The sequence below is a fragment of the Emys orbicularis genome, chromosome 2 (assembly GCF_028017835.1).
Source record: "Emys orbicularis isolate rEmyOrb1 chromosome 2, rEmyOrb1.hap1, whole genome shotgun sequence".
Classification (NCBI taxonomy): Eukaryota; Metazoa; Chordata; order Testudines; family Emydidae; genus Emys; species Emys orbicularis.
This window is the reverse complement of record NC_088684.1, coordinates 81953433-81972870: the sequence shown is the minus strand read 5'-3', so window position 1 is coordinate 81972870 and position 19438 is coordinate 81953433. Positions and strand designations below refer to the sequence as shown.

The window sequence follows — 19438 nt, the reverse complement described above, 5'->3', positions numbered from 1 at the left end:
GCCGACCCCATATTCAAATAAATAATTACATTCTTGAAAAACGAAGACACTGTTTGCTTGCTCACTTTGCAAAACAAATCTTAGATTACAATTACACGGATAATATTTACTGGAGAAGACAGGATTGGGCTAGCAGGAGAGAAGTTAGATAAATTACAAATCTGCAATTGAACTGTAGGTACAGTGGGGTGAATTCTGCACCTAGATAACCATTTTAAGTCTGGAGTAACCCCACCGAAGTCAAGGAACCCCCGTGGTTGTGTGAGCATGAAATTTGGCCTACTGTGTATTTCTAGTTTATATTCTTGGCAGTTAAATAACACCTTAGTTTTTATGGTTTATTCTGAAAAATTCCAACTTGAAAATTTTTGCTAATTCTTAATTGCACCCTTTTTATGTAAACAAACACCTTGCCAAATTCTCTTTCATGATTTATTTTCCCCTGTTTATTTTTTGTAAGTTATTAATTCTTTCTGCCTGCAGTGCATTCCTTTGCAATATGCAATACCCTTTGACTTTGTTTCAACAAATCCTTTTGGTTAAATGTTAGTTATGAGACAGTTCAGCATGTTCCAGCGAATGACTCACAATGCGCTTCACTGGGAGACAGAACAGGCCATGACAGGAAAGCACTGCAGCAGAAAGATAGAGATGAGGATGTTTAGATCAGTTCAAGATAAGGTTGAAAAGTGTAAACTTCAGTTTTTGAGCCTAAAATATGTCATTTAGATGCAAGCACAATTAACTTCTGAATATGTTGAGATAAAACATTCCCTGCCCTAGAGACAAACTATAAGATGAGCAAAGTCACGCAGGAAAGCTTGGTGCAGAGGACACTCACAAAGCCCATTGTAGTTGATAGAAGTCTATCCATTGACTTCAGTGGGCTTTAGATCAGGCCCAGAGTTGCCAGCTTCTGACCCCATTGGGTGGGGTTTGTCTGTTTGTAGGGGGAGCCGGGGGCAGACATCAAAACATTCGTGCATTCTCCGTTGTGCTCCCTGAACTCTTCTTCCACCAATTGTTCTTCCACCAACAGCCCACTTTCCTGCCAAAGCCTGCCCACTCTCATTGTAGGGGAGTCTGTGAGTTAATGTTGACAGGGTTTCTGATATCTTCCCCTGGGACTTTCCGCTGGAGTTTTAAAGGATGCTGCTGCAAAGAGTAGCTGTCACTCCAGTCACGTCTCCCCTCTACCTGGCCATGCCCCCTTAAATTTTGAGGGAGGGATGATGAGGATGTTGCTGCTTTGGCTTCCCTCCATCATGCTTTAGGGCCATTGGAATAGGATTTTTGTTCCTTTCATCTCCTAGAGACAGGCTGCCAACGGGATGATGTGGCCCATTAAATGTGATCCATGTATGAAATCTGTAAAAGGCTCCCCATGCCACAAGAAACCTTTTTCCCTCCATTTCTATAGACTTCTCTTGGCTTCCGCAGTGCAGGGTTTGTCTACACGCTGCGTTAGTGCGCACCAGCTGGGGAGTAAATTCTGGTGCACCCAGCATGATGCACACTAAGTGGCCACATGGACTGTACTAGCGTACACTAAGCTACGGCTATGTTACATGCTAGGGCTGTGATTCCCAGCTTGTATACAGATAGGGCTAGCGTGAGTATAAATAGTAATGTAGTTGCTGGTACCATGGGCAGCAGTGGGGCACAACTTAGCCATGCTGAGTGCAAACCCACCAGAACCCCGTGCTACTGCTGCCTGTGTTACCGTGGCAACACTGCTATTTATACTCACACTAGCTCTCATTGAGCTAGCACAAGTAGGTGTACCTGAGCTGGGAATCGCACCCCCAACTCGTAGAGTAGGCATAGCCAGAACGTTCCCCAGCATGCATTAACTTAGCATTGTTTCAGATGTTGCACATCAGTGCGCACTATGGAACTTTTAGTGGGCACCAGCAGGGTCCACATGGCCAGTCAGTGTGTGTCATGCTGGCATTCACTAGAATTCACACCCCAGCTGGTGCACACTAACGCACCATGTAGACAAGCCCTCAGCAATCAGGATGTATATTTTGCAGGGGTCAGTAGTGACTCCAGAGTTAAGCATGGTTTGAGATTTGAACCTGCAGCAGCATTAAAATCTCTCTTTCACACTTTAACTATTGAATTTAGTCTTCAGATTTGCCATAGTAACTGTTCATGTAAATTTTCCATGTAATTTTTAAGGAAAATATTCATCAGCTTTTGAGGAGGCCACATTTTAAAATAGGTCCTTCGAGAAATTTTGGCCCTGACTGTATGTTTATTTGGTTCCCACCAGTTAAAACAGCCACAGTCACCACAAAGTACAACTTCACACATCCATTCTCATAACCTCTCACAAGCAGGCCATATTTTTCATTCTTTCCCTTAAGCACAAAACAAGGTATGGGCTCTTGTGCAGGAGTAGGGTTGAATGGATCTATGTGGGAGGGTAGGGGGAATGAATGAAGATGCGGATGCTTGGGTGGAGAAGGTATGGGGGGCTTGAGTGCAAGAAGAGATGGAAAAGGCAGAGGAGTCTGCTGTCACTTGTGGGGAGGGGAGTCCCTCTGCTGCAAATCAGAGGCTAGAGGAGTTTTGCTCTGAGCCATAGGAGGTTCATGAGAATGGAACTGCAGCCTGCCCTACACATGTTTGAACCCAGCCAAAGGTCCACTTCTCCTCCCCACCCCCAAAAGTCCTGCTCTCCTACCCCATGCCCACCCACAGTTCTGGTTCACCCATGCCTCTCAAATCCTCTAGCCTATTCCACTTTTAATACTTATCAATGACTCTGTACTGTGTCATGTACAAGTAACAGATTATAGACTTACATTATCTATAGACATAGGTATAGCGGCATCTTAATACAGATGTCAGAGATCAGATTGTGCATTTGACTGTTAGGAACTGAATGTGTGCACTGCTGAGATAGATTGTACATCGGAGTGCTAAGGGGGTATGGCTGTGGAGTGGAGGAGTATGAGTGTGTTAGAGGTTTATGATGCTTAGATGGTAGGGTATGTGATTGTAGATTAATGTGGATGCAAATATTGGCTTTATTGGTAATTTCCTGGATTTCTATGTCTGCTAGAAAATGAGTTTGAACAAGTTCAGCTGTAAATTAACAAATATTTTGTGTATAAGAATTTTAGTTGAAGCAAAAAGCAATGTCCCACTTGCCCACCAAATACACACATGACTCATTGACACTAATGTGAATAAGAACGTCTCTAAAATGAGATTTTATTCTCTGGAGTCTTATCATGGAAAAGTTGGCTACGGCAGTTAGATTTGTTTTCTCGGCGTTCATTATTCATTAATTGTTCATTCCAATTAGTAAATTAAATACAAATTACATGCATTTTGGGAAAAGTACATGAAATTAAAATCTTAACTGAATCTATTAAGCAGACTACTTTTAAAATTAATTTCCTGGGACTTAGGGAGGAAGTGTGTCTGGACTCAGTTAAATGTGTGTTTTTAAAACTGTTCATAATTTCCCAGATTTTATAATATACATTAAAATGCAAAATTTAAAGTTGCATTCAGACCTAGTGAATTTTTAATGGATTCACTCAAAATATCAAGACAGATACACACGTAAGGGACAACGCTCATTAAGCAACTGCACTGCTGCTTTGAGTATCCTGTTAAAATAAGTTTAATAGTATTTACTTAGTCTGTTTGTCCTCAACTAGTAGTGGAAAAATGTGCTCTCTACAACTAGACAATGGGTGAAACAAATTTATTTCTGTAGCATAGGCCGTTTTGCAATAAATGCGTAACTGTGGGTGAAAAAAATACACCCTCAGAGGTTTAGAACAGATCAGCTTTAATTTCCTAGTGGTAATGACAATAAACCCTACAAAGTTAGGCCACAGTTAATTGTCTTGTTTGTTTCATTTTTAAGGGCTGTCAACATAATACTGCCGGGGAAAAATGTGACCGCTGTAAAGAAGGTTATTTTGGCGATGCCAGTCAAGGTTCCTGTAGGGTGTGCCCTTGTCCTTACACAAACAGGTATTGTACAATATAGTGTCAAGTTAAAAAAAGGTATGGGGGTGGAAGTTATTTACGGTAAGTAGGTAGAGACTGTGTTTTACTCTGTGCTTGGGGTCTCAGTCTTGGTTGGATTATCTAGGCGCTAGTGCCATACATACAATAATAACTAAGTGCTGTAACTTATGTCATTGGTTTTTTTTAATAAGTTCAAGATTCTAACTGTAGCCCTGATCCTGCAATTGATTGCACAAGGGCTCCCCGCAGAGCACCGGGGTAACCCCCTTACTTCGGTGGGGCTCTGCACAGGCACAGTGGTGCACCCATGTGCAGTGAATTGCAGGGGTGGGCCTGTTTTGTTTATGAGCTATATGCAGCATCTGTCCCCATACATATCGATGTTTCCCAGGGCTTTCATGTACAGTAACTCCTCACTTAACGTTGTAGTTATGTTCCTGAAAAATGCAACTTTAAGTGAAACGATGTTAAACAAATCCAATTTTCCCATAAGATTTAATGTAAATGCAGGGGGTTAGGTTCCAAGGAAATTTTTTGGGGGCAGACAAAAGGCATTATATACTGTACAGTACTGTACTGTGGTTGGGAAGTGCCCCTGACTTACCTCACACAGGCACAGCCCGCTGCATGCAAGGACGCCAGGAAGCACCTCCGCAGTAGCAGCAGCAGCTTCCCCAGAGAAGAACAGGCACCAACTTTGCCGGGGGATGCTCCAGGCCTGCCTCTTCCCGTCCCCGCTCCACTCCAGGCCCACCTCTTCCCACCCCCACTCCACCTCCTCTCCAGAGTACGCCGCATCCCTGCTCCTTCCCTCCCCCCGAAAGTCCTAAGCGCCGCCAAACAGCTGTTTGGCGGCGCTTGGGCAGGAGGGGCAGGAGCGGAGACTCAGCGCTTCCCCGCTCCTCCCCCTCCCTCCCAGCACTTCGCGCTTAGGACTTTCTGGGAGGGTGGGGGAGGAGTGGAGACGCAGCGCTTACCCACTGCTCCCCCTCCCTCCCTCCCAGAAAGTCCTAAGTGCCTGGGGAAGCGCTGGGAGGGAGGGGGTGGAGGCGGAGAAAAGGAACTTGTGCAATGCTCCCTTGTAAAGTCGCTGCTCTTCCACAGAATCTTACAAGCAGTGGACAGAGCAGGCAGCCAAACGGTGTTATAAGGGAGCATTGCACAACTTTAAACAAGCATGTTCCCTAATTGAGCAGCGACGTTAAGCGGGAGGACATTAAGTGAGGAGTTACTCTATTCCATTAGCTGTTGAAAACACATTTGTTCTCAATAGGGATTTCTCCTTTGCAATCCATGCCCGCTTTCTGTGCTAGTGAAGCCATATTCCTGAGACATGGCATGGAAATTATTTTTGCTGTCCCGTTTAGTGTCCAAACCAGAGCGGAGATAATTGGCTAAGAGGGAACAAGCCTTTGTGTGAGTGCAGAGAGATTTAGTGTTCTGTAAAGTCCGCACTCAGAAAAATAATTAAAACTTGTAAACATGTAAGTGGATTTATGTTGGTCTGACTATATTTGAAAGATTCCACTAGCTTGGCAGATGAAACATACATACACGTGTAAACATGCTCACCAAACTGCAGCTCAGCAAACACTACTGAATGGTGAGAAACAATTATATTTGCTAGGATCTTAAGAATGTTACTAGATTTTTAAAGTCATTAGCAGTAAAATGGGCTGTAAGTGCATATTGTTTTGAGCCACCTGTTTGTGGTGATTGCTCAGTGCTAAAATGTGAAAGTGCATGTGTCTTCAGGTAAAGAAAAAATCATAGCTCTAATAAAACCTAAGCGCTGTATTGGTAAGAGTATTACACATTATTTGCCAGGTGCAGAGGCAGAGGCTAGATAGCCTTAAGTAAGAGATTTTTCACTGGTAAGCAGTAGACAGGCTTTTCATCTATCAGAGAATTCTCTGATGGATCTGTTCCTGACGGCATCGGCTTCTTCTGCAGGTGTTTGCCTGAGGTCAGCTGAACATATTTTTATTCATCTTTCATTTTAAGAGTGCTAAGATAATTGGGGAAACCATGAAACCTGCATTCGACTCATAAGTCCGTATTGATCTAATTGCTACCATTCTCTGCACAGGGAATGTTCCACCTAGCATTGGTGGAGTCATCCACTTTTCCTCCAAAGTAAGAGCAATATATATTTTTTTGGAAGGGTGGGTGGGGGAACGGGTATTTGATTCCAGTCTTTCATAGACCAGATTACTTTATCCAGGCGCTTATGGCCCAGGTGAATGGTCAAAAGATGGAAGGTGCACTAGTAGGCTATCTCCATCGCACACACCCCATCCTACAGCCAAGCAATAGTAGTCCCTCTACAATGGACCTTGAAGCTAGGTAGGTATGTCAGGAAGAGTAGGCATGGTCCAACATGAGTTCTCCCTCTGTGTACTAGGAAGCTCAAGAGGTATCATCACTCCCAGAGCTCCCTTTTGGGTTGTGCACCTCTCTATTACCTCAATGCAAAAAGGAAAATAGCGTTAGGTACAATTCCTAGCAAGTTCTTAGTTTTGTGGGTGCATTGGACATCTGCATAGCTGATCGGTTCCTTCTTCCTTAAAACTCTATTTAAACATTTCAAATGCAGAGGAAAATTTATAGCAAGAATTATCAATCCCCACTGATTTATAAATTGTTGTTTTAAATAATTATTATAAATAAAAATGTCAATTATAGGAAAAGTGGATTTAGCATGTGTGGGCTCTAAACCAGTGGTGAGCAAGCTGCGGCCCATGGGCCGCACATGGCCCGTCAGGGTAATCCGCTGGCGGGCCGCGAGACAGTGTTTACATTGACCGTCCACAGGCACGGCTGCCCGCAGCTCCCAGTGGCCGCAGTTCACCGTTCCCAGCCAATGGGTTCTGTGGGAAGTGGCGGCCAGCACGTCCCTGCGGCCCGTGCCGCTTCCCGCAGCTCCCATTGGCCAGGAACGGCGAACCGCTTTTATTGGGAGCTGCGGGTGGCTGTGCCTGCGGACGGTCGATGTAAACAAACTGTCTCGTGGCCTGCCAGCGGATTACCGTGACGGGCCACAGGTTGCCCACCACTGCTCTAAACCTTTCAAGAACAACTGTTAGCACAAGACCCTGTTATGATTTCTATGTGGGGGTAGGGAAGAACAGTATTTTATATTAGAACTGTTGAGCCGTCAATTAAATTACTATGTTTACATGGGAACTTCAGTATTTTGGAGGGCTTTTTTTCTTTTTTTCTTTCATAGGAAAATTTTGCTATCCATGCTAAGAAATTAATATTGTGATTTTACTTTGAAATCTCATATGAACCTTGACTATTATATTAATTACATTTAAATAATTTGTATGTGAGGTTGTTTAATTTCTATTTCATGTGAAATACATTGATAATATTTATATACACCTGGATGTATAATAAACATTGATGTTATCCCTTGAAATTCATTTAAAATAAGATGAAAATCTTCTAAGCATAAGTACGAAAGGGCTACACAACCAACAAAGCTGTTTTAGCACTTAACTGTTGGTTCTTGCTTAGTAAAATAATATCTGCATAGACCTGTTTTATTTCACAATCTTATTGTTAAGAAGATTTGTTGTATGCATTCCTCTCCAGAATAAGCTATTTTGTTCTATCTAGAAGGGCAGGAGTATATTTAAAATAACCAAGAAGTGAATTTAGTAGAAGAATTTGAAGCTTCAATGGATAATTTGCTGTAATTTGTCTTGTGGTTGTTAAACTATATCATTGGTTATTTATACCACCAAATTACCCTTTATTCCTGAAAGTTATTTGGCCCCTGTTCTAACTAATCTGAACAGCTTTATTATGCTTTCGTGAAAATAATTTTTTTTATCTTCTCACAGTTTTGCAACTGGCTGTGTGGCAAATGGTGAAGAAGTTCAGTGTTTCTGCAAAGAAGGCTATACTGGAGTACATTGTGAAAGGTAAGTGACTTGTCTCTTAAAGCCTTTTCAAATGGACAGTAAAAAGAGTATCTCTCCACACATGCCTATTTATTTACCTAATTTATTTACTAGAATATTTACCTAAGCATGTTGCTGCAGAATACTGTGTATGTATTTATATATTAGGTGTGTAATATGCATGAATGTATAATTAGGTAGCTATATAGACATAAATATCTGTCAGAAGAACGTAAGAACAGCCATACTGGGTCAGACCAATGGTCCATCTAGCCCGGTATCTTGTCAAGTGATCCATCCTCTGTCATCCATTCCCAGCTTCTGGTGAACAGAGGATACGGACACTCAGAGTGTGGTAGTGTACCCCTGCCCATCCTGGCAAATAGCCATTGATGGACCTATCCTCCATGAACTTATCTAGTTCTTTTTTTAACCTTGTAGTTTTGGCCTTCACAACATTCCCTGGCAAAGAGTTCCACAAGTTGACAGTGCATTGTGTGAAGAAATACTTCCTTTTGTTTTTTTTTAAACCTGCTGCCTATTAATTTCATTCAGTGACCCCTAGTTCCTGTGTTATGTGAAGGAGTAAATAATATTTCCTTATTTACTTTCTCCACAGCAATCAAGATTTAATAGACCTTTATCAGATCCCCCATTAGTCATCTCTTTTCCAAACTGTAAAGTCCCAGTCTTTTAAATCTCTCCTCATATGGAAGCTGTTCCATACCCTAATCTTGTCTGTGTATATAGTGCGCTGGATACTGTACTAATTGCACAGCTGGGAGTAACTTATCATACACACTATAGAGAACAGAAATAAATGAATAATTTGTCTTTAGCGTATATAATTGGTATATACTGATTTTATCAAAAGGAGCAGTCAACCACTTTGAATAGTCTTATTGTGTGTACCATTCGTTGTAATAACAATAATAGCCCCACTTATTTTGTTCTGTTTCCAGTTGAAAAACATTTTCCCTTTTCTTCTTATGCATTAGTTTGTTTACTTCACCTTTCATCTTCAGTGATTTAGGAGGAATGTGCACACTTCTCTGAATAGTGTTTGTAACTCGATGGTGATCATGTTACATCTACATATTGCCCTTCATCCTAAATGAGCCCAGTGTGTCTTACTGCAGACACTTCTGGGTTAAAACACTGCAATAGTTTAGTAGCACAAACTACACAACAATTTAAAATAGGAAGTGAAGAATATCTTATTCAGTTTAAAGTGCTGGGGGAATTTAAGTTTGCAGACTGTAATCGTCTGAGTTGGAAGCTGACCAGCACACACGGACTAGCACCCCATCTCTTACAAATGGTGCCAAAGAATCTTTAATTACAAGTAGCCAAGAAATTGTGATGTCTCAACTGAAAGACAGCACCACCAGCTGCATAGTGTCCCTTAACAGCATGCTGTAGCCTTGGTTCAGTGCTGAATCAGAAGCAGGGCTGCCCAGAGCGGGGGGCAAGTGGGGCAATTTGCCCCAAGCCCGGGCCCCACAGGGGCCCCCACGAGAATATAGTATTCTATGGTATTGCAACTTTTTTTTATGGAAGGGACCTCCGAAATTGCTTTGCCCCAGGCCCCCTGAATCCTCTGGGCGGCCCTGATCAGAAGGAAGGGTACACCTTTGTGAATCACTGTCACCATTTCCTTTAGCTCCTACTTGCAGGTTTCCTGTTCAGCGTGATTCTGTTTGGCACATGAGATCTGACAGGATCACAATACCAGGCAACATGATTTGCAGGCATAGCTCCCAAAAAATGTTATATATTTTTGTAATTTTATATATAAAATTTTATAATTTTATGTTTATAAGGAAGGCTAGGATTTTATTAAATGAAAATATATCTTAGAAAAGGGATGGAAGCAATTTCAAGTATTTAATAACATATCTATATTTCTTTTGTCTAGCTGCGCTCCGGGATATTTTGGGAATCCGCTAAAATATGGAGGTTACTGTCAGAAGTGTAATTGTAATAATAATGGTCAGCTGGTTAGCTGTGATCGTCTTACTGGAGGTATGTAAGGGTAGACAGACAATTTGTTGAATACTAATGTCTGTCTTTCAATGAAGGAATGGAAGAGTTTTGATACAACTGACTGTAAGGGAGGAGGGATAGCTCAGTGGTTTGAGCATTGGCCTGCTAAACCCAGGGTTGTGAGTTTAATCCTTGAGGGGGCCATTTAGGGAACTGGGGTAAAAATTTGTCTGGGGATTAGTCCTGCTTTGAGCAGGGGGGTGGACTAGATGACCTCCTAAGGTCCCTTCCAACTCTGATATTCTATGAAAACCTATGAGGAATATAGTTCATATTTAATAGCAGTTAAGTTTTGAATTCTTAACACTATTGATGATCTGTTTCTCCATCCCACACCAAAGGGATGGTTGAGTACATTATTGAACCTCTTTTGCCAACCTCAAAGCGAGATCTTGCCACGCTGTATATAAGCTTATGAAGCATATGTCATGGAGTAGTCCTAGGGTACGTCTTCACGTACAGCGGGTAGCAATCGATTTATCCGGGATCGATATATCGCGTCTCATTAAGACGCGATATATCGATCCCCGAACGCGCTCACCGTTGACTCCGGAACTCCACCAGAGCGAGCGGCGGTAGCGCAGTCAACAGGGGAGCCGCGGCCGTCGATCCCGCGCCGTGTGGACCCCAGGTAATTTGATCCAAGATACTTCGACTTCAGCTACGCTATTCGCGTATCTTGGATCGATCTCCCCCCCCCCCCCCCCCAGTGTAGACCAGCCCCTAATTTGCCTTCATTAAATGTACCTGGGACAGAATAGTTGTAACTTCAGAGTGTACATGCCATGATCAAATGATGTTTTATGTCATACGTGGGGCAAATTGTGCCCTGAGATGCACAAATACAACTTCTCCTAGTGTCTTAGGCGTCAGTCTCTTTCAGGAAATAGGCTGTTTTTTTAAACAATGTGCAGTCTTGTTTAGTACTTATGAGTTATATGTGAACTAAAGAAGAGGTAAAGTGAGGGCCAAATCTTCCTGTGTCAGCTACACTGATGTAATTGCACTGAAGACATCCCTGCTACCTTAAGTGGAGTTTCACTAGTATAGCTGAGAGGAAAACCTGGCCCTAAATAAGACAGAAATACACACAAAAGCAATACAAATTGAACAAAGAACCTTCAAAAGACATCTTAGGGGTGGGACTTACTTGTCCCTGGACATTTGTTCCTCACATGTTCGCTTTCTGGACATGAGAAAGAGCACAGTATGGCCACAGACACAGGAAACTCCATTTCTAGTACTGTGGTTGTGAACTTCACAGCACATGCTACTCAAAGTCAACATTTTTCAAATAGTCACTTTTGAAAATTTTACCCATTATGTAAGTCCCATTTTCAAGTGACTTTGACACTTAGTGAGATTTAAGATCCTGACTGTCAATGAGGCACAAGCTGCTAAAGGACAGATTTACAAAGATATTTAGGTATTTGAAAGTCAGTTAGGCCCCTAGCTCATTTCTTGGGCATTTTTGTATGTCCCACTAGGCACCTATCTATAGAGCCCTGAGCAAATACACATTTATACCCACGGATGCGGATATCCGCAGATATAAATCGGTATCCGCGGAACCGCAGGGCTCTCCTGGGAACTGCAGAGGCGAAAGGAGCAGAACGCGGGGCTGCCACTCCCAGGAGCCAGCACCCCATGCCGGCAGCTCCTCTGGTGCAGCTGTACCGCCCCCAGCCCCGCCTCCCGTCCCTTCCACGCAGCTGTCTGCATCCCCTGTTTGGGGGCGGTACAGCCATGCCAGAGGAGCTGCCAGCGTGGGGCACTGACTTCTGCAAGCGGCAGCCCCACATTCTGCTCCTTTCGCTGCTGCGGTTCCCGGGAGAGCCCTGCGGTTCCACGGATACCGATTTATATCCGTGGATATAAATTTGTATCCACGCAGGGCTCTACCTTTGTAAATCTGGCTTTTGGGAGCCTATGTCTCAGTGAAGGTCAATGAGATTTAAGTTCCAGCTCCCTAAGGACCTTGAAAATGGGACTCAGAGTCCTAAATTGCCTACGTGTTTTTGAACATTTTACGACATCTGTGTATGATGTTTGCTTTATCCATTACCATTGTGGAATAAAGGATTTGATCTTATGCCCTCCAGCCCTTATTTACTTCTGTCCTTTGGGGCACTGGTACCTGTTCATAGAAAGTAGGGCTTTGTTCTTGATGAGACCTTTGATTCTACCTTATTCTACTTCTCTCTGATGTTAATGAACTCACACTTCATTTTCTCCCCAAAGCAACTTTTCCTTCTCACATTTTAGCAATGTTTCAAACCAGTGACTACTGAGTTTCCCACTCTTTGCTTCTCTCCAGTGTTGCTCAGGTTGTTATCTGAGTGGCTGAGATGACTGGTTTATTTGTTGGTTTTGGTCTAAGACATTACAGAAACAGCCGGTAATCTGAGTTGCTGTTGGCACCTGGTAGAATTTTTTGTTAGCTAATGCTGGTTTTCCATTTCGTCATTACAGTAATGCCACTTTATTAGGCTTATATTTTTGATAGCGCTGATCTGAAGAGCATTTATCCTTTTTCCAGCTCTCATTCCAAAGTAAGAGTTTGTGAGGACAAGTTAATACTTAGAGCAGAATTCAGTGAGTCAGTTTGGTTTCAGTTTCTCTCTGCCATTATATTCTGATCAGCCACCTCTTTCTCCACATTGGCATTAAAATCCCCTGCGATCAGCAGCACAGCGTGTTTTGGCAGGTTGTTATGTGAGTGACATTCTGCACTTTGCTGTAAAACTCTTTAATTTCATCTTTTTTTTTTTTTTTTGGCTACTGTAGTTGGGCCAGAGACTGTAATAAAAGTCATAATTAATTTTCACTTCTTGGAGACTTCTTGGAATATCTCTAGTGGTGGCTGGATAATACACGGCAGGAGTGCAAGTGTGTCTGTATTCAGAATAAATTCCATCCTTCTCTTGCAGTAGTTCCCTTGTGACTCCTGTCTCCCCTCTGACATTGGTGAAGTGTCCATTACCAATCAATTGAACTTACCAGTGATCTAAGATGCAAATGGTGAAGGAGAAGGTAGACTACTTTAACATTGTAGTCTGGCACATAGAAAGTTGTCATTGACTCTTGGCAGCAGGGAGCCCAGTCCTAAGTGCCTCCTTCAAGGTATAGGGTGCCCTCAATTCCCTTAGATTTCAACAGGAATTGCTGGCATTAGCACCTCACAGTAAACCCTTAGTGATCAGCTTAAAGAACCCTTGTCTCATTTATTGCCTGTATTTTACTATGTAAACTTAATTGTGGTCCATGTTTTTTTGTGGAGAGGAAAAAGGGAAATAATGAAAAGACATCCTGGATACTTCTAAATCCCTTTAATTTCACATGAGGTCCAGCACTGGCATATTGAGGGCATAGGTACAAACTCAACCATATCCCCATGCCAACCAGGAGAAAATACCTGAATTATTTTCATTGGGTAAAACTTCAAGATTTAAATGAACAGCTGTGTTATAAAAGTACAGCTGCCTTGTGATTTTACAGATCACTAAAGCTTCATGTCAGGTAAACATTTAAGCATGCTGCTTTCCTGAACTGGGGCTTATAACCTGGTCCTACTCTTAAAAGTGACCGTGTAAAAATGACATCATCTTACACCACAGATCTTTTCCCTGTGTGTGTATATTATACATGGATATTTGTGTCATATTTTCTCTCTTTGTGACAAATTTTTTTTTGTCACGTTTCACACCCATTAAGCATTGAAGAGCCAGTTTAGCTAAGAGATGGTGAATTGGATTCTCTTCCTACCTGTGAATCATCAACAAAATGGTTTCCTGGGTAACATCTGCAGGCATGCCTGTGTACACCCTTGACTCTCAAATCCTAGGTTGAGTTGCAGATCTAATGATTAGATAAAATATATATATTTATTTTTGAAGTGTTAGCACATTTTTAATAGAAATTAGTGGTGAAATGATAAACATGGAGCCCTACAATGCCATTCTCACCGAGTTGCTTTTCAGCATAGATCCACAAAGGTCAGGTGAATTCTGTGGCTACAAATCAGCATCAGGAGTGAATGATTTCTATTTTACTCTTTTCCCAGCATTGATAGCATACCAAGTTTAGAGGATCTTTATTCTGACAGTCTTAGTAAAGATCATTGAAAACTTCTCATTTTAAAGTATATGGTACGTGCAGATTCACCCCTCTGTAGCACATGAAATTGCAAATTGCTGGGGGAATCACCCCCAAGGTAGGGCAGAGTTGTGTGAAAACTCCCCTTCTTCTGGGGTTCCACTGAAGAAGAGCAGCTTTAAATTCTCTAGGGTGCTCCATAGGAGCCCCACCAGAACATCTCTTACCTTTCTGGCCATGTCCCATCTCTCAGCAGCACGGCCCACTTTGCCTGCAAGCCCCCTGGTACGGTTGAGACTGAAGGAGCCTTGTGCCGCCACCACACACACACACACTGGCAAACTTTCCATAACTGGGCATGCTGCACAATGCTCTACACCGATTGAATGAATCTGGCTCTTCGGCTCCTATAACATGCAAATTATTTATCCTTGAAAAACAGATTTGCAGAGTCTGCCCTCACATTTTAATGGCCTAGAGCAGGGGTCGGCAACCTATGGCACGCGTGACATTTTTCAGTGATTTTCAGTGGTGGTGTCAGATGCTACCGGTGTGGTGCTCTGCTCTGTTCAATGTTGATATCAATCGGCTGTGTGCGTGTGTTCCCTCTGTGTGCTGCCCCAGCTCTGCGCAGATAGCTGACACAGCAGATCCCAAGAGAACCCCCAATGACCACAGACTCTAGTAAGGTACGAAGGCACGTCGGCCAGGTTTATTGCCTTTAGAGATACACAGTCTCCAGCTCCCGGGCAAATGAAGTCCAAGGTGCTGCTAAGGTGCGGCTAGCCAGTACATATGTGCTCCCTTGACAATGGACTCAGCTCAGTCAGTGGCGGGACTTTCCACTGGCCCCTAGGCCGGACAAAGATACCCACTCAGGGATGCATTCTTATACACAGGTACAAACAGATTACACATCACTCCTGATGTATTGAGGTGCAACCCCTCTACGTAGCAAGGTACAACCCCTTTACGTAGTAAGGTGCCGCCTTTCATCTTGTACATGTTGGTTTGAACAAAACAACTCTATCCATCATATTATCCTTTTGGCCCTGTCATTGGGATGGGTCAGCCTGTTCCTTGTTATCTGTGTGGAATGTGCAAGTATCCGAATGTTCTGATATCTAGTGTCCAGTACCTTTTAGGTATGTATCTTTTTGCAGCATCAGCCTTTTCCTTGCCAGTTTCTGTGAGCAGGGCCTGCCTCTGGCTCACAGCTTAACTTTGCTTTATGTTAGCAAAGTCTTGACCATTACTTTAGTTCATGCCTTAGGCCTCATACCGGGCCTTTGATACAAGGGTTTATGTCTCAGGGCCTCCTCTTACTACAAGTGGCACTCACACTGTCTGGGTCCTGGCCACTGGTCCGGGGGGCTCTGCATTTTAATGTAATTTTAAATGAAGCTTCTTAAACATTTTAAAAACCTTATTTACTTTACATGCAACAATAGTTTAGTTATATATTATAGATTTATAGAAAGAGACCGTCTAAAAACATTAAAATGTATTACTGGCACACGAAACCTTAAATTAGAGTGAATAAATGAAGACTTGGCACACCACTTCTGAAAGGGTGCTGACCCCTGGCCTTGAGTGCAAAGTTTAAAATTATTTTTTACAAAGACAAAAATTAATATAACAAAATCTTAATAACAATGTCTTGGTTACTGATTATATTTATCTGATTTCAGAATGCTTAAACCAAGATCCAAAAGATGTGGATCCCGATGAAGATTGCGATGGTAGGTAATAATATGGTGTACTGATGATTGTTTGAAAGAAGACAAACTAGAAAAGGCAACAGTAATGGCAGTAACCATGAACCAGTTCAAACAAGAATCAGCCAAGCACTTAGAGATGGGGAAAAAACGTTATAGGGTGAAAATGCCAGACAAGAAGAGAGTCCGGTGGGCGTCCTTATTTCTGGATTTAGTCACTTTCAGTACTGTGACCTTTGCTGTTGCATTTGTTATGCATGTAGTGCCCTCAAAGGGCTTCCATTACATTCACTGTGACCACTGAAATGTTCTCTGCACAAAATAGCAATGATTCTCATTGTTTTCCTTTGCTTGTGGTATTTCCCTTTCAGCTTGTGATAGTTGTGTAATTACTTTGCTGAAAGATTTGAGCACAATGGGTGACGAGCTTCGGTTGATTAAGTCTCAGCTGCAAAACGTCAATGCAAGCACCCACACACTGGGACAGATGAGGCATTTGGAAACACGCACCAAGGAGTTAAAAGTAAGTGACCTTCAACCCAAAAAAAAGCCTCAAGGAATAGATTTCAGCTGATGTGTAGACTAGCGTCTGAACACTAGAATTTCATGTCAGTTTGTGTCAACGTGGAGTGCAAGCAAACATAGACAAACTGCTGACTCCACGGTACACGGCTACTTTTCCCTGGGGGTTACACTGTGGGAGGGCTGCTCTGAGGTCCAGGTGGGGTTCTTAAAAACATCAGTGGCCCCTCCCCCTCCTAGGCCATCCCAATTCACTTTGTGGGCTATGCCATCCAGACCCTCCTGCAGTCCTACAACTTTCAGGCAGTTTATATTCTGCACCGTTCACCCAGTGAATTCTTCAGTTGAGATCCCCTCATTGCTGGTGGAATACATTGGATTCAACGGACCAGCTGGTGTAAATTGGTCACCTGTGAAATTAATGAAGCAATCCTGATCTTTATTCCAGATGACGATCTGGCCCAGTGTATTTTAACTTTTTAGAAGAAATACAGTCCTTGTGCTCCAGTTCCATACTGTCTCTAGGTGGTAGATTTGGTTCAGTCATGTACACGTTTTTTCTTTATTTTCAGATCTTGTTGAACAGTTACCGTTCAACTGTTCTGAATCAGGGCTCAAAGGCAGATGAGCTGGAGACAGACTTGATCAATCTTAATCAGGATGTAAATGCGCTACAAGAAAAGGTGACTTACTAAAACAAAGTAAAAATAATTGTCTCTTTTTATAACAAAATATTAATTTGTCTGCTCTGTGCTATCTCTAATTGTCTGTTTTCCCCCTCTTGTTAGGTTGAAATGAATTACAGGAAAGCCGAGACATTATTTAATAATTTTGGTCAGACTAATCAAAAAGGAAAAGATTTGGTTTCAAAAATACAAATTGTCATCATCAATATTCAGGGTAAGGGTGATTTCTACTGTTATGTGATGTTTTATTTTACAAAATCTCATCACCATACATACAATATTTTAATTAACTTCTGAAATTTGAGAAGATTTCAGAAATCAACTTTATAAAATAAAAAGTTAGACACAATGGGCACACTTCAAACCTGGTGCAATTCAACTAGCTTCAGTGGCATTACTGTTGATAAATTTCAGTTTAATGTAATTAACCTAAAGTGTGTTTTGTCTCACTAAAAGTTCCTTAGTACGCTTTAATCTACTCCCATTTCAAAGTACAGCTGGATATACACAGAAACTTAGTTCATGGCAGTCTAGGTGAGGGTAGATTTACACTCCAGCTTGCCACGGACAAAGTGTCTGTGTAGACAAACCCTCAGTAACGAAGGCAAGATTGGACTTTATGTGCTTAAAAAGAAGAGCTGCTCTGGGATTTGTCTCCCTTGTGTAAATCTCAGTATCTACTCTCTTTGAATGTGGTATTTCCTTTTTTTCAGTGCTCGTGGAACAGATAGCTGGCACCAATGGAGAAGGCAACAGATTGCCCGTGGGGGATGCTGCCAAGGAACTGGCTGAAGCAGAACAGATGATGAGAGAGATGCGAAAACGCAACTTTGTACAACTGCAAATAGATGCAGAGAGGGAGAGAAGAGAAGCTCAACTCTGTAAGGGGGTCCTTCTTGAGCTCTTAGCTCATTATTCTGCTTAGTTTAAAATGTTCAAATCTTATGTCTGAAACATAAGAGACTACAAATGATGACGCTCAGGGAGTGATATGGAATTTCAGCATCTGATCGCACCTTTGCAGTGTATTTCAGTCATCAGCTTTTGTTCAAGTGAACATAGTGATTCTGAAGGTGGTTAAGAATGTTTCATGTAATCATGAAAAAAGTTAAACTGGGGGAAAATCGAAATAGTGTCTTGATGTCTGCTTTCTAATGCATTATTTGCTCTCTAAATGAATCTAAATGAAAAAGTCCTATATTCATCTATCCACTAGCTAATTATAAAGCACAGAAACAGTGTAAACATAAATTATATACAATAATATAGTGTGTAGATAGTCCATAAAAAAAAATCTACATTAAGAAACTATTAAAGCAGTATAGTTGAGCACTCAAGGGTCAAGAAGTACAAAAGTTAAGGTTACACCCCAGTCTTGTGTCCTCTCCATGTGCCTCCATATTATAATATGGTCTATTATTTTATGACCGTATGTTATTTCTGAAATAGTATAATCCAATATAATAGCATATGTATTTTTGGCAACTTTTTTATGTGTGCAGTAAAACCAAATTCAAGCCCCATTGAAATCAATGGAAAGTCTCCCATAGCCTTCAGTGGGTGCTGGATCAGGCTTTGAGTGAAGTAGGGCTCAGCAGGATTCCTTATGTCATTCACTGCACAAACTGTACATAAATGATTTCCATGAAATCTATTTGTCTGGCATACACAATGTCGTGCATCTGAGCAGAGCATGCTGCACATACATACAGTATCTAAGGTTGTAGACAAAAATTGTGTTATGGGGCACAGAATTCCATCTGTGACCGTATTTCCCTCTGCCATGATAGGAAGTCTTTGGCCTAACAGATCCATTCTCTCCATGGCTGACGGCTCTATTTCTGAGTTGTGTGTGGCCCATAAGATCCCATATGTCACACTGCTGGGTGGGAATACCTCCCACCCCACCTCCTGCCATCTCTACTGGGACATAAGGAAAAACCCATTCTCCCTTGATAACATTCTTCAGATTGCTCTAATTAACAGGTGGGAAGGCAGGGTCACACACTCCTCTGCTGGGAAGGAGGTGCAATGGAGAAGAAAGGTAGACGTGGCCTCCTTCGGAGGGGTTTTCTCTCCAGGATTGGAACCAAGTGACTGCTGAGGTGCCCTACCGAACTCCTGGTTACACTGTATCATAGATGCACCTTGGGCGAGAATTTGGCCTGCTGCTTGACTTAACCATGACAATGTTCTCTTAGTGCTACATAGGAGTCAGTCATGTAACTCATCCATCACTGGGGGTAGAGTAGATTGTAAAGCCCCAGTTTGTGGCACAGTTTCAGCATTATTTAAATATAGATTTAGACTTTTTGCACTTTTGGAGCTGATGGCTTCACCCAGTTTCACCCTGGCCTTCTTTGGTGATGAAGCTGGATTAAAAATATATATATATATTAAAATATTAGATTAGATTAATGTTTTTTTTTTAATCTAGTATTTCCAAAAGTTCACCTTCAAC

General features: G+C 42.1%; 1 protein-coding gene across 1 annotated transcript in view; it reads left to right on the top strand.

Annotated features, from left to right (window-relative positions):
• LAMA3 (laminin subunit alpha 3) overlaps window positions 1-19438 on the top strand; it is a 188363-nt gene that overhangs the window by 132687 nt on the left and 36238 nt on the right. The window contains exons 43-50 of the mRNA XM_065397793.1: window positions 3893-4002; window positions 7851-7931; window positions 9829-9935; window positions 15743-15793; window positions 16141-16292; window positions 16864-16974; window positions 17080-17191; window positions 17691-17858. Coding sequence (XP_065253865.1) covers window positions 3893-4002; window positions 7851-7931; window positions 9829-9935; window positions 15743-15793; window positions 16141-16292; window positions 16864-16974; window positions 17080-17191; window positions 17691-17858 — 892 coding nt within the window. The remainder of the gene's footprint in view (window positions 1-3892; window positions 4003-7850; window positions 7932-9828; window positions 9936-15742; window positions 15794-16140; window positions 16293-16863; window positions 16975-17079; window positions 17192-17690; window positions 17859-19438) is intronic.